Source organism: Delphinus delphis, chromosome 11 (assembly GCF_949987515.2).
Source record: "Delphinus delphis chromosome 11, mDelDel1.2, whole genome shotgun sequence".
In the NCBI taxonomy this organism is placed as follows: Eukaryota; Metazoa; Chordata; class Mammalia; order Artiodactyla; family Delphinidae; genus Delphinus; species Delphinus delphis.
Window position 1 is genome coordinate 74,827,447 of NC_082693.1, and position 16,058 is coordinate 74,843,504.

At 41.3% G+C, this 16,058-nt stretch overlaps 1 protein-coding gene and 1 non-coding gene across 2 annotated transcripts in view; both read left to right on the forward strand.

The window, feature by feature from the left end:
* Window positions 1–16,058, forward strand: part of PLEKHG7 (pleckstrin homology and RhoGEF domain containing G7) — an 82,457-nt gene that overhangs the window by 20,520 nt on the left and 45,879 nt on the right. The window contains 7 exon segments of the mRNA XM_060025986.1: window positions 1,678–1,699; window positions 1,702–1,760; window positions 2,730–2,873; window positions 5,973–6,068; window positions 6,924–6,940; window positions 6,942–7,023; window positions 10,813–10,926. Coding sequence (XP_059881969.1) covers window positions 1,678–1,699; window positions 1,702–1,760; window positions 2,730–2,873; window positions 5,973–6,068; window positions 6,924–6,940; window positions 6,942–7,023; window positions 10,813–10,926 — 534 coding nt within the window.
* Window positions 6,350–6,451, forward strand: LOC132434614 (U6 spliceosomal RNA). Its single transcript, XR_009521338.1, has one exon. It is a non-coding gene; the product is annotated as a U6 spliceosomal RNA (small nuclear RNA).

The following is a 16,058-nucleotide window of genomic DNA, read 5'->3' on the forward strand; positions in this document are numbered from 1 at the left end:
ACCAAGCACTTTGGCCAGGAGGTCATTCAGACCCTTGGAAAGCCACGGTGATTGTCCTTCAAGACAGGGCTGGCGCCCCCTTTCCCACAGCTCCAGTGCCTCTTCCATTGCCTCAGCTTCTTTATTTTCCAACTGGCTGCTGATTTTTAATTTCCACAACATGCAGTCACTGTGGTTTCAGACATCAACAAAAGGCATACGTCCCAGCTGCTGTGTAGGTCCCCAACCAGCTCCAGGATTCCTTTGCTACTGTGAAGCCTATAAGTCTCTGGTAAGTTTCTTCTTTCAGTGCCGTAGCCCTAGCAGAGAAGTCAGCCACAGCCCTTTAGCACTTTCTGAACCGATGCGGGGTCTCCTTTCAGACACACAGGGAGCTGCCTCCCCACAACGGATAAGCTGTGCCTTCTCTGGCTCCTTAACCTAAAGTCAGAAAACGCCCACCAAACTGCTTAGATCCACACCAGCGTCATGTGCCCTGAGGCAGTAGAACAAGTTGAAAAATGATTTGTGCTAAATATTCATTTGAAATGCAGCCAAGTTGACTTTAGAAAGCCTCACACTTCGTTATTTGATAGCTTCTTCCTGGTTTAGTTGGTAAAATGAGCTCTTTAAGCAGGTAATTCATGACATTGCACCAGGATATTGAATGAGTCAGAAAAAATTGAAAGGTCACGATAAAGTTTAGAAGCAAGTTACAAAAGGATGTATAAATATGACACCATTAAAAATTAATTATAAATACAATCAGAAAAAGATTTTCAATAGTTACCCCGAGGGGAGGGAGGGGTGGTGGAGATTACAGGTAACTTTGTGTAACTTTTTTTCTTTGTGGTTTTGTTTCTCAGATTTTCTATAATAACCATATATTACCTTTGTAATCCAATTTTTTTTTTTTTTTCTTGCGGTAGGTGGGCCTCTCACTGTTGTGGCCTCTCCCGTTGCAGAGCACAGGCTCCGGACACACAGGCTCAGCAGCCATGGCTCACGGGCCCAGCCGCTCCACGGCATGCAGGATCCTCCCGGACAAGGGCACGAACCCGCGTCCCCTGCATCAGCAGGCGGACTCTCAACCACTGTGCCACCAGGGAAGCCCTGTAATCCAATTTTTTAACTAATATTATTTAAAATAAAAATTATAACAAAAATGAGTCAGAGGTTCCATCCTAAGGAAACTAGAGTTTCTAGCATATCCTGGTATTCTCCAGCTGTGAATTATCATGTTAAGAAGTTGCTTTAACGCTCTGGGCTTTATTTAGTCATCTACTAAGTGAGGGGTTGAACTAAGACATCCGAGGCCCCTTCTCATGGTAAACTTCTATGATCCAACATTTGGAAAAGTTAGAATATGAGGACTCCAGGACCACAAGGTATGTGCTAGACTGAAATCCATCTATTTGCTATAGGAGTGTTCTGAGCTCTGTCTTTTTTTTTTTTCCTATTAGTAAAATGAGAGATTTGCATCAGACATCCTCACCAGCCTCTGTCCTCCATGTCTGACATTCTGAGGTCCTGTGGGTCAGACTGTGGCTCAGAAATGGTGTCTCACCTGTTAGTGACTCATAGACAAAATGTGCAGTCTGTTCTCACCCATGTTGGACAATGAACCAAAGATGCCGAGGCTGCCAAAGGTGTGTTGTTAAAAGATTGAAAATCCTGTTTCTAACAATCTTTAAGGAGGGCAAAGACACACACAAGCACATATCTGCCTCTCCTCTTTGAAGGTTACAGGCTTCAGGGACTATGGGTTCCACAGACTGAAGGTATCTCATGCATTGCTTTCTGTGTGGCATAGCTTTTTTTGTTGTTTCAGCCATTATTTTAAGTTGGCAGATTATTGGCTTGTTCATAATAACAGCAAAGTGCAGGAGAGAAGCCCAGACCTGGGCAGACCGAGGTCTGCTCTCTCTAAAGCAGGGGTCACCAACCCTACCAGTCCGAGGCCTGTTAGGAACTGGGCCACGCAGCAGGCGGTGAGCAGCGGGCGAGCGAGCAAAGCTTCATCTGCCGCTCCCCATCGCTCGCATTACCTCCTGAACCATCCCCCCGCCCCGCCCTCTGTGGAAAAATTGTCTGCCACGAAATCGGTCCCTGGTGCCAGAAAGGTTGGGGACCGCTGCTCTAAAGCACACTGAAATCTCAGGAAAGTCATTTCACCTTAAGTAAGGTAATGGACGTGAGACCACTTTGTAGACCATGAAGCCCTGTACAAATGTTAATAGTTGTTACAACCATTCCCCTCTGGGCCTTAGTTTCCTCATTTACAAAACAAGTTGGTTTTGATAAGACAATTTCTGAAGGTCTCTTAAAAGCTTTGTCTCTTATTTCATGATTCTTCAGTAATTAATTTCAACAAGTTTTACCAGTGGAACCTGGATCAGACTTCCCAGTTCCGGGTTTGGGGTTCTTTTGGTGGGTTGTTTTTTTTTTTTTTGCAAAAAACTGAAAAGGACTTATAAAATTCACAAGCATAGTTCAAAACATCAATTTGAATTCGTTTTCATTTTAAACTAAAAATAGCATGTCCATCCCATGCGTGGGAGGAATTGATACCCCAAAGCCATGCAGAGAGAACTGTGGTTTAGATAACTCTACCCAGAGGGATGTCTGGGGCTTGCAGTGAGAAATCATGATTTGGGGGATTGCTTGTTCCTGCTGTACTGCAAGTCAGAGGAAGGGTGAACAGGTCAACCCATCGAAATGTTTTGTTCTCTCTTTTCTCCCACATACAGGGTAAGACCTGGAATGAAGTCGTGGAAACACATCAAAAACTTCCTACTAATCAATTAGACTTGAGAAAGCAGCAAGAGGCTGTGTGGGAACTCTTCACGAGTGAATGCACTTATTTCTTGGACCATTTATTAGTTCTTAAGATGGTAATGCTGGCTTTACTTTTTGTAGTAGATGGAAAACACTGCTTCTTTAGGGACTTGTTTCTCTCTTCCATGCTGAAGGAAGGAAGGAAGTATGGGGTGGGCTCCCCTCTTTCAGAGGATCATAAGGAAATTTTGTTTATTTTTGGTTATCTGCAACTTGGTTTCTCTTCATTCTTTTCTTAAACATAGCCTGTTAGGATTGGGTGAGACCTTCCAGCTCCCCATGTGATGTCTGAATCTCTTCTGCCTGATTCTCACCCTGTGCTTACATACTCCTCAAGTCAGGGAGCTCACAGCCACCCTCAAGGCGACCATCCCACCTTCGTTCAGCTTCCTCTTTTGGCTCTTATACTCCCTTATGAACAGTGCCAGGCAAATGCTTTTTATCAGCTACGGAGCCACAGATTTTCAGGGCAACCATCCACGTGTAACGCGGGGGTGGGTGGGGAGGGATGGATTATACGGTGTGTTCACGATGTCTGTCATGTAAATGGTGCTCCTGAGGTTGTGCAGTGCAGTAGCCCTGATCTGGGGAGGCTCTGAGCAGAGAATTCCTTATAGAAGAACCACAGGGCAAAGGATAGGAAGGGAGCAAATGCCTTCTAAGACCACAGAGGAGGATGGGCCACATTGCTCCAAAGGTTGCCTCTGCCCATAAGCATTTTTGAATCCTGGCTGCTCCCTTACACAGGAAAAGGCACTGTGTTGGGAGACACGAGTTCAATTCCTGGATCTGCCTCTGACTTGCCATGTGAACTTAGGAAAGTCTAGTCCTCCATTCCATAAAACACAAGTTGGCGCATGCTTTCTGTAAATGTCCAGATAGTAAATATTTTAGGCTTTGCCAGCCATGTGGTCTTTATTGCAACTACTCAACTCCTCCATTGCAGTGCAAAAGAAGCCATAGATAATTTGTAAAGAAATGTGTGTGGCTGTATTACAGTTACACCTTATTCACACAAATGGGTAGCAGACCTGATTTATCCCACAGGCTGTCGTTTGACAATTCCTGTTCTAAGCTATAAAAGAGAGATGACAGTACTGTCTCTGACTGTCTAATAACATCTGATCATTGAGATGGTCAGATTAGTTTCCTTTGAAATCTATCAAGTGCTAGACAGATGTTCTTTTCTGTAAGTAATATTTATTGTGACAGTCATACTGCTAAGTACTTTAGCAAAATGTAAACCACAAAGACACTGAGAAAGTTAAAACTTAGAGACTGTATCAGGATACAGAAAACTAGCTTAGGTAAGGATCTTATTGACCCATGTGACTGTAAAGTCCAGAGTTGAGACAGAATTCAAGGTTGGTTTGATCAAGGGGATCAAAAGCAAGGACAAAATTTCTTTTCGTCCCTCATCCCTGCCTTCCACAATATCAGTGTCATCCTGTGTGTGGCTTCTGTTGTAGTCACAGAGTGACTGCTGTCCTTGAGGCCACGGAGAGAGTGAGAAATAGAAGGGAGAGAGAGAGAATCTCAGCGCACTCATAGCCAAAGTCTTGATTGTCATTCTGATTGGACTGGCTTAAGTCACATGCCCACTTCTGAGCCAGCTACCCGGATAAGGAAGGAAAGTAAGTGCTCATTGGCTTAAGATGATCACATTCAAGGTATGAGGAAGAGTAGATGCTGAGGTGAAAACTGGGATGATATTAGGGAAGGGGGGGCACTGAATCTGAGTGGTACCCAATAGATGTTCACTGCAGAGCACTTACCCTGTGAGCTCTGCTACCTCCCTTGCCCTAATAGACAGTACAGAACTTTCCATCCCACTATAAGCTACATAAGCTTTTTAAACTAGCATTTTTCTGCTTAAAAGAAAGCCAATTTGAGTTTATTTTCAAATGCCCCAGTGTATTTAAAGTATATAAGTACCTCTCTTTACACAATCAATATGAATTTCCCAAAGTTACTTGTAAATTGGAACTTTGTAACTCAAATAATAAAATAAATTCACTGAAAGACTCAATGTTTTCCTTAAATGGCAAAAATTTCTATAAAGAAAATAATCTTATAGCACAAAGATGGTTTTTTCTAAATTTTCCCAATTTATCTGAACTAATGATTTCTGTTTCTTACAATTACATGCTTTAAATGCTTGGATATTGACAGATTTCCAGACAACTGATGCTTCCTGGACTGGGGGAAACTCTGAGCCAGTGGTTCTCAAAGTGTGGTCCCTGGACCAGTAGCATCAGAATCACTTGGGAGCTTGTTAGAAACCCATATTCTCAGACCCCATCAGAGACCTACTGAATCAGAAAGACTTGGGGTAGGTCCTGCTAACCTCCAGTTTAACAAGGCCTCTAGATGATTCTGATGCAAGTTCAAGAACCATTTACTGCATTAATTAAGAAATATGGAAATGGGAATTGGAGAACGCTGGTGGTCTAAAGTCCAGTCTTTTCACACCTATAGTTCTTGAAATATTTGGTCCCTTTGAATGCTTCATCATATTTATACAAAGTATTCCTGTTTCAATAAATTGATCTCTCTTTAGTTTATAGAATGAGAGGCAGGTATTCTGTGAGGATCGACTTGCTGTAGTTCTTCTCTTGTAGGAAAATATCAAATCAAGTAATGACATAAAGCCTCTCTCAGTGTTTTCATTAATATTTAATGGCTTTATCCACATCTAAACATCTTACCAGTTATCAGGTATTAACTCATTAGTTCTCTAGTTTTAATTTCCCGAAAGTAAAGGACATTTGGGTCTTTCACAGAGAAAGGAATAAATAAGAACTCAGTATGAATGTTGTTTTGGTCTCACGTGCTGTTGGCAAGAAGAGAACCTTGGCGATTTCTTTGGCACTGGGAGCAGAGAAAGCCCATCTGAACAGATTATGTTCAACAGGAGTGTTGTTAGGGCTCACAAAGCAGCAGCAGCTTCACACAGAAGAGCACCTCTCCCGTATGTTCTGTGGGGGCTTAAATGTCATCAGTCGTGTTTAGCATACCTCTTAACGATTGAAAATACTGATCTCCAAGTTGTTTTGTAAAATTATACTCGGGAGGTTTATGTTTAATGTTCTTGCAAAGGGCAAATATCAAAATTGAAAAACAAAGTAATGTGCTTTTTTTTTTTTTTTTTTAAGATCTTCATGAATACATTAAAATACCTACAGACTCATGACTATCTCCTGGATGTGGATTTATGGAGACTTTTTGCAAACCTGGAGGAGTTAAGTCAGGTGAGCCAAAGTAGGAAGATTCCAGTAGCCATGTGTTAAAATTCACCAGAGGATGATGAAAATTCATGCTTAGTCTATTCTTCTGGCTTGTATTCCATATTGGAACATGGAATATGGTTTCTTCCATATTTCATCCCCATTCAATCTTATGGTCGGGAGTTCAGGTTAATAAGGAAACCTACACATCCATTGGTATCTTTCCAATAGATGGCAGTTATTAGTTAGCCTTTAGTAACATTTTAAAAAATTCTTCCATGGCTCTTTAAGAAAGTAAACATAGGGCTCACTTCAGCAGGACATGTACTAAAATTGGAGCGATAAAAGGATTAGCATGGTTCCTATGCAAGGATGACACAAAAATTTGGGCAATGTTCCATATTTCCTCTAGAATACAAGCTCTGAACACCTTCTAGAATATGCTCAGGAACCCATCTTGTTCACTGCTGTATCCAGAAGACCTTGAACAGTGCTGAGTACATGGGAAGTCTCAATAAGTAATGTTGAATACATGAATTTCCTCAATAAATGATGTTAAATACAAAAAAAGAATTCCTAAGATCTCCGTCATCACCGTAAATGTCTATTGTCAAATGAATGTTCTTTCTCACATATATTATAAATAAATAATATCTTTCCTCTAAAAAAGGAAGTGAGGTACCAACAAGAATTCATTTATAAGAAAAACTTATAAGAAAATATGTATTGGAAAGTAGAGGAAAATAAATCTTTGAATTTTGCCGGGAGATAAATTTGAAATGGAAAACATCTGTGAGAATGACATTTGAAGTTCATCAGATTTTTATTTCTTACCCCTGGAAGTATACCTACTCTTGTTTTCTTTCTCTCTGGCCCTAGACAAGCTTTGGTTTTGTGAAGTCTTTTCCACATCTTCAAGGACTATGTCGACACTTCTGAGACTTTACCATCGTTGGATTTCATTTCTGTGCTCACAAAGGTAAAATCCGTATGGGAGATCTCAGCTTCTATGTGATAAATTCACCTACCTCTCAGGATAGTTGTTTATATCTCCTTAATCGTTGTTATTGTTGTTCCTGGGAAGGTTCCACCTGCACCCTCCCACAAGGGAACTATCCCTTTCCCCACCAATCAACATTTTCAGAAATAACTTGCAGAATCTGTTTCTCCATTGTCATCTCTCCTGTGTGGGTTTTATTAAGACAAAAATCTGCATGCATGGAAAAGCCCTTTTCAAGTCTGGTTTTCAAATGACTTCAATTTAAAGCTGTATTCATGGCAGTAGTTTGTGTAGGCTAATTACATGGTTCAGTTGTTCTTCTAACAAAAGTGCCAGGCTGTCTGAAAGGAACAAAATAAACCTTCAAATCCATTAACACCCTTAATAAGACTTCTGTGTATGAAAGGAGGAGAAAAGAGGAAAACTTGTACCCGTGGTCTGATAAATGCTATTTTTTTTCTTAAGTAGGTATTTGAACCTCTTCCCCTACTTTGAGCTTTTTAATTCAGTCCCTGTCTATGCTCATTTAGCAAGATTTAAATTGTTGCAATCTACTTAAAGAAACATAGATTGAGGTTTATCGAGCACTTACTAAGTACTTACGTGTGGGACTGATACCCTGTGCACAGTAATGTGCAGAATTAGACACACCCCCTGCTTTGGGGGAGTTTTCAGTCTAGTGGGGAAGAAATTAATCCAATGATGACACTAATGATTATATAATCAAATTGAGATCAATGCTGGGGAAAAAAGGAACATAGATATTATGAAGGAAAACTTCTAGGTTGGGGCAGATGGTGAAGTAGTTACAGACAGGAAATTCTTCCTGGGGCGATGACGCTTGAGGTGAGATATGAAGAAGAAGGACAGTTTAACAAGGCAAAACAAGCAAAAATTAGGTATAAAGTGGGGAGATCTTTCAGTGACCTTCGAAAGCAGATTAGAATAAGAAAAGCTTTGAAAAACAAGAGAAAGAATGTAAAGTGTTGGGAATTACCGAAAATCTCACACTCTCTCAATTCCTTTAGAGTCAGAAATTATCTTTTTTTTAGGACCATCACATGATACACATTTTTTGTTTTTGTTAGACAAAGGGGCAGAGCCCTTAGTAAGTTACATAATGGACATGAATATCTGGATGTGTATTGGTTCAAGGTCTGAAGTCCCCTTGGTTTTCTTGATAATTTCTTTACTCCATCAAAGGCTAGGACAACTGGTGGGCTTTGCTCCACTTGGCTCTATCCATCTCCTTGGATCAGTGCACTAGCCTGGTCATCCTCTTCTCATGGTAATGGGTGGAAGCACAAAAGAGCATAAACACCCATTATATTGGGTGTTTCATTTTGTGGCTCTTGCTCGGGACATAGAAGCTGGTGGCAAACATCCGGGAATACTCATCTAAAGGCTGACATCTTGCTTGGGACATTAGCACCAAGACCTGGCATCCTAGAATTTATTTTTAATGTAGTTTTTAGTAAATAGTCTGGAGAAATATCAACTTCTCATCAAAACACGTAAGTTGTCTTAGTCTGCTCAGGCGGCTATAATGAAGTGCCACAGACTGCGTAGCTTATAAGCAACGGAAATCAATTTCTCACAGTTCTGGAGGGTGGAAGTCTGAGATCAGGGTAGTGCCCAGGTCATGTGAGGGCCCTCTTCCAGTCAAAGACCTCTTACTGTATCCTTTGCATAGCGGAAGGGGCTAGACAGCTGCCTGGAGCCTATTTTATAAGGGCATTAATCTCATTAATGGGGGCTCCACCTTTATGACCTAATCATCTCCTAAAGGGCCCACCTCCTAATACTGTCACATTGGGGGTTAGGATTCAACATGTGAATTTGAGGGGAACACACATATTCAGACTGTAGCGTAAGTGCACTTACAGCCTACTACAGCGTAGACCCTTTGCTGAAAGTCAATAATAATACCCACAGATGAATGCTTCCTGTTACATTACAGATGTGTAAAGATGGGCTATAAAAGTGTTTCCTAAATTTAAAAAGGCCTACATGAGTCAGGTTAATTTCAGTTATACCACAGGAACAAACTCCAAATCTCAGTGGCTTGGTTTCATATCTCACCTATGCTCTGCTCCTACTTTGTCCTCGCTCTGGGACCGCTGCTGAGGGAGTACCCACCACCTGGAATGTTACCAGTCTCAAGGGCAAAGACGTAAGAGACTGAGGCAGAGCTCTTACTGACTCTTCAAGTTTCTGGCATGTCTGTTCACATTTCATCGGCCTAAGAAAGTCACATGGCCAAGCTTACCCTCGGTGGAGTGGGCCTATATATTCCTCCCCAGGAAAGGGAACTAGATGAGCAGTGATAACAGTCTACCACGGTGTCTCACAAGAAGCTCACCAGTGGAAGATTGGGACGTTTGTTATCTACACAAAAGCCATCTGAGAAGTCGCTGAGAAGGAAGCTGAGGCTTGGAGAAGTTAAATCACTTGGCCAAGTTCACGTAGCCAGTGGGTTGTAGAGCTGCATTTCTAAGCCTGACTGTTTATGGTCTTCACAGCAGGCTCCTCATAATGGCCTTTCTCAAGCATCTCAAGGTGACCTGTGAGAAGACCTTCTGTTTATTTCCAAGCCCCCAGCTATCACCAACCCCCCAGGAAAAAATTAATTCACATTATCAGCTTTCAAATTACTTCTTCTTGAAGGCAAAACTTGACATTTCCCCCCATAGCGTTTTGTCTTCTGAGGTCCTATAGCAAAATATTTTTCTAGGTTTTTGTTATTTCTGCCTTTACTACTGTCACTTCCTTTACTGGCCTGTTAGGCTTGGTCTGCTGTCTCTACTCACTGCAGTTATAATGTTACAGCAAGTGTGTCTTCCTTCTCCCATTCACCACATTATGACACTATTGGAAATTCCCTAATGGGACTCATTATACTAATTAATAAACCTCTCAAGGAGCACGTAGGCTTAGCAACGTGGTAGGCACTATGGATTCCTAAAGAGAGTGTCTGCCAGTAAGGAGCCAGAAACATTGGTGAAGAGAAAAGAATAACTGTCATTCCCGAGACAGACACTTAACTGAGATGTGCCCAGTTTGACCATTATACATATGAATGTATACATACGAATTGGCCACTTGCCTCATTTTAAAATAAGTTTGATATGGCTTACGAATGTGTAGTCATTATAGCAAGTTTAAGGCATTACGTAAGCATAATGAAGAAGGAACACAAGTGTTAGATTGGGTAAGACAAGCACATAAAACGCACGCTACGAAACTACATTTAGTAGAGGTGCCCCAAATTTGACTCTCTATTTTTAGAAGCTGGAAGGAGAATTCAGTATGTGGATATTTTTGAGGAAGATTTCGTGAAAGGTCAGATGTTGTCACTTTAATCACTTACTACGAACACAAGCTTGACAACAACATGAGCAGTGAAACCAAAGGAGGTGTTTGTTATCAGGTTCCATGCAGTGTGGTGTGTAGGCCTCAACAAAGCATAAGTGCAAGGGTGAATTAAATCAATATGTCCTAAATAGAATTTTCTTTATGGGCAAAAAAAAAAAAAAAGGCAACTTATTGAGGAGTTAACTGTTTATTATAGGGATATCGGGGGTTTTTTAAACAATGTTTATTTTGAAGATTACCTGTTACTATCCATGCAGTCATAGCTCCTACTTGATAATGGTGCCTCCTCCACTTTCCCTGTTCTAGTTGCTGATAAAAGTGAAGAGAAAGAGAAAGTCTGTCTGTGCTCTCTTTGCTTCCAATCATTCTCCTTCTGTCCTTCTCCTCTTGCAGTATTTCCAAGGAAGCCTGTGTCAGAGCCACCAGACCTACTGCCTGAATTACTCAGCTGCTGTCTTTTATCTTGAGAGTCTGAGGCAGAGAGGGGACTTCAGAATTTATTTAAAAGTAAAGTACCAGTTTCTTTTATATTTTTCCTGAGACTCTTTGGATATAACAGGTACTAGGGATTATTAGACCCAAATTAAATGGGAAAGAAGGAAAATAAATGATCAACCATACATTCTAACTACAAACCTGCTTTCCTTATAAAGACATCATCCTCTGCATACTTAGGATTTTAAATGGTGCACTTCTGGAAACACTGATCATCTAATGTCCCTCCTGAGATTTTGGCTGGAGCTTTACAGTGCTTTATTTGTTCATTGGTTTGTTTTTGGAAGGAATTGGTGAGAAAACTAGAGTAGGAACTGAGGCTTTGTTTGTTACTAGAGGTTTGGCTCTTGCAGGATTTGGCCCCAGCAAGGTCCTGTTGCACAAAAGCTGGGCGCACCATTTACCTTGTATTCTGTGTGAATGGTGCTTCCTGGAGGACGTCAGAGCACACAGTGTAAACACTGCCCCTGAAGTTGTCCAGCATGGTGGCTATGGGTCCCAAAGTGTTGTTAGAACAAGGAATCTCTGCTAGGGACCTTCAGTGTTTGCTAATAAGCAAAACAAAAGAATTTTCCTTGCCTTCCCTACTTCCTTTAACCCCTTTTTGACATGTCTTTAGTCTGAACCGTACCTTTCAGCCTTTCAGTATTATGCCAGAGCCCTTTTCATGACCCAAGAAAATGGTCCAAGCCTTTACAGAAAACCAGCTCTTCCCTGCAGCTGCAGGAAGCACCTGCCAGAGCATCACCTCAGAGCTGTGGGAGGAATGGCCACCACACACAGTTTCCAACAACTTTGCTGTGAATTGGTGCATCTTTGCCATGGCCAGGATGTGCCGGGAAACCTGGGCGTGGCATGAATGATGTTGGAAAGAGACTTGGCTCTATTTTTGTAGCTTCATCCTTTCAATGTTTTCTTTGCTACTCAAACCAAAACCTGAAAGCTCATTAGATTTCCAGGGTATGAATAATCTTGTTGCAAAAGTTTTCCCTGGAAGCTTATGGATGAGACCCTCGCCAAGCCCCCAAACTAGGGAGAATCCAGGTTCATTCCTCTCCCTTCCATGCTAGGGCAGAGAATAATTTAACAAGGCTCAGACATTGTTTTCAAGTAACTGGAAAATCCTGTAACAACTGTGACACAGAAGTTTATATTTATATATAAAATATATACAGCATCCAAAGATATTTAGGGAAAGGAATAAGGGATGCACTGTTGTAATGATGACATATGATATTTTTATAATGCATAATGTTTTGCCAAGTACTTTCTCAAACAACTCTTTTTTTTTAATAAATTTATTTTATTTATTTATTTTTGGCTGTGTTAGGTTTGCGTTGCTGTGTGCAGACTTTCTCTAGTTGCAGCGAGCAGGGGCTACTCTTCATTGCAGTGTGCGTGCTTCTCATTGTGGTGGCTTCTCTTATTGCAGAGCACGGCTCTAGGTGCACGGGCTTCAGTAGTTGTGGCACGAGGGTTCAGTAGTTGTGGCTCACGGGCTCTAGAGAGCAGTCTCAGTAGTTGTGACACACGGGCTTCGTTGCTCCATGGCATGTGGAATCTTCCTGGACCAGGGCTCAAACCCATGTCCCCTGCATTGGCAGGCAGATTCTTAACCACCACTCTCCAGGGAAGTCCCAATACCATACTGTTTAATGACTGTAGCTTTGTAGTATAGTCTGAAGTCAGGGAGTCTGGTTCCTCCAGCTCCATTTTCCTTTCTCAAGATTGCTTTGGCTATTTGGGGTCTTTTGTGTTTCCATACAAATTAATTTTTTTTCTAGTTCTGTGAAAAATACCATTGATAATTTGTTAGGGATTGCATTGAATCTGTAGATTGCCTTGGGTAGTACAGTCATTTTGACAATATTGATTCTTCCAGTCCAAGAACACAGTATATCTTTCCATCTGTTTATGTCGTCTTTGATTTCTTTCATCAGCATCTTATAGTTTTTGGAGTACAGGTCTTTTGCCTCCTTAGGTAGGTTTATTCCTAGGTATTTTATTCATTTTGTTGCAGTGGTAAATGAGAGTGTTTCCTTAATTTTTCTTTCAGATTTTTCATCATTTGTGTATAGGAATGCAAGAGATATCTGTGCATTAATTTTGTATCCTGCAACTTTACCAAATTCATTGATGAGCTCTAGTACTTTTCTGGTAGCGTCTTTAGGATTTTCTATGTATAGTATCTTGTCATCTGCAAACAGTGACAGTTTTACTTCTTTTCCAATTTGTATTCCTTTTATTTCTTTTTCTTCGCTGATTGCCATGGCTAGGACTTCCAAAACTATGTTGAATAATAGAGGTAAAGTGGACATCCTTGTCTTGTTTCTGATCTTAGAGGAAATGCTTTCAGTTTTTCACCATTGAGAATGATGTTTGCTGTGGGTTTGTCATACATGGCCTTTATTATGTTGAAGTAGGTTCCCTCTATGCCCACTTTCTGGAGAGTTTTTATCATAAACAGGAGCTGAATTTTATCGAAAGCTTTTTCTGCAACTATTGAGATGATCATAAAGTTTTTATTTAACAATTTGTTAATGCGGTGTGTCACGCTGATTGATTTGCAGATGTTAAAAAATCCTTGCAGCCCTGGGATAAATCCCACTTGACCATGATGTATGATTCTTTTAATGTATTGTTAGACTTGATTTCCTAGTATTTTGTTGAGGATTTTCATGTCTATGTTCATTAGTGATATTGGCCTGTAATTTTCTTTTTTTGTGATATCTTTGTCTGGTTTTGGTGTCAGAGTGATGGTGCCTTCATAGAATGAGTTTGGGAGTGTTCCTTCCTCTGCAGTTTTTTGGAATAGTTTCAGAAGGATAGGTGTTAACTCTTCTCTAAATGTCTGGTGAGCCATCCCATTTTTAATTTTCTAGTTTCTAGTTGTGCCCTTTTTTCCACTTAGAGAAGTTCCTTTAGCATTTGTTGTAAAACTGGTTTCGTGACGGTGAATTCTTTCTGCTTTTGCTTCTGTGTAAAGGTTTTGATTTCTCCGTCAGATCTGAACGAGAGCCTTGCTGGGTAGAGTATTCTTGGTTGTAGGTTTTTCCCTTTCATCACTTCGAATATATCATGCCACTCCCTTCTGGCCTTCAGAACTTCTGCTGAAAAATCAGCTGAAAGTCTTATGGGGATTCCCTTGTATTTATTTAATATTTTCTCTTTGTCTTTAATTTTTGTCAATTTGATTACTATGTTTCTTGGCATGTTCCTCCTTGGGTTTATCGTGTAAGGGACTCTGCACTTACTGGACTTGGGTGACTGTTTCCTTTCCAGTGTTAGGGAGGTTTTCAGCTATTATCTCTTCAAATATTTTCTCAGGTCCTTTCTCTCTCTCTCCTCCTCTGGGACCCCTATAATGCAGACATTGGTGTGTTTGACGTTGTCCCAGAAGTCTCTTAAATTGTCCTCATTTCTTTTCATTCTTTTTTATTCCGTTCTGTGGCAGTGATTCCCTCCACTCTGTCTTCCAGCTCATTGATTCATTCTTCTGCATCACTTATTCTGCTATTGATTCCTTCTGGTGTATTTTTTCATTTCAGTTATTGTATTCTTCAACTCTGTTTGGTTATTTTTTATATTTTCTAACTCTTTGCTAAAAACTTGTAACTTCTCACTTTATATATCCATTCTTTTCCCAAGTTCTTGTATCATCTTTATGGTCATTACACTGAACTCTTTTCTTGGGTAGATTGGCTATCTCCACTTTGCTTAGTTGTTCTTCTGGAGTTTTTATCTTCTTCCTTCGTCTGGAACAATGTATTCCTATGCCAGCTCATTGTGTTTAAATTTCTGTTTGTGTTTTTATGTATGTAGTAGCTTAGTTACGTTTCTCAGTCTTGGATAAGTGATCCCCTGAAGGGGAAGTCCTATATGTGCCAACAGTACACTCCCCTCTCATCAGTCAAGGGCCAGGGACCAACTGGTCCCAGGTTAGGTTCTGACCTATGTTTGTGGACTTAGTTCTGCAGGCTGCAGGATCGTAGTTTCCTTGCTTCTGGTGTCTGACCCCTGACACTGCTCTAGCCGTTATGCAGGCTTCCTGGTGGGAGGGGCTGGTGGTTGGAGCTGGGTCTTTGCCCTCTGGTGGGCAGGGCTGTGTGAGGGGGTGTGTCTAGAGGTGACTGCGGGCTCAGGATGACTTTAGGCAGCCTGTCTACTGATGGCTGGGGCTGTGTTCCCACCTTGTTGGTTGTTTGGCCTGAGGCGTCCCAGCACTGGAGCTAATAGCCTGTTGGATGGGGCCAAGTCTCAGTGCCAAGGACCCAAAATGTCTGCCTCCAGCCAGAGTTCACATAGGTCCCCGCTATGTCCACCACCAGCTTTTATGACTCCAGAGAGATCCATGGCCACCCCTGCCTCCCTAGGAGACCCTTTAATACCAGCAGGTAGGTCTGGCCCAGGCTCCTGTGTAGTCACTGCTTTGCCCTGGGACCTGGTGCACATGGGACCTTGTCTGCACCCTCCAAGAGTGGAATCTCTGTTTCCCCCAGTCCTGTGGAGCTTCTGCAATCAAGCCCTACTAGCCTTCAAAGCCATATGTTCTGCTGACGTAGGGCTCAGAGCTCTCACTTCTGTGGGAGAACTTCTCGATATAATTATTCTCCAATTTGTGGGTTGCCCACCTGGGCAGTATGGGATTTGATTATATCATTAGTGCACCCCTCCTACTGTCTCATGTTTTCTTTTTTATGTCTTTGGATGTAGAATCTTGTTTTGGTAGGTTCCAGTCCTTTTTATCAATCGTTGTTCAGCAGTTAGTTGTGATTTTAGTGTGCTCGTAAGAGCAGGTGAGCTCAGTGTCCTTCTGCTCTGCCATCTTGTCTCCCTCTACTCCTTGGTCAGGTTTATTCCTAAGTATTTTTTTTTTGATGTGATATTAAAAAGGATTTTTTAACTTTCCCTTTCTGATATTTCATGTTAGTGTAAAGAAGTGCAACAGATTTCTGTGTGTTAGTCTTGTATCCTGCTACCTTGCTGAATTTGTTTATCAGTTCTAGTAGTTTTTGTGTGGAGTCTTTAGGGTTTTCTATGTATAGTATCATGTCGTCTGCCTATAAGGACAGTTTTACCTCTTCCCTTCCAATTCAGATACCTTTTATTTCTTTTTCTTGTCTGGTTGCTGTGACTAGGACTTC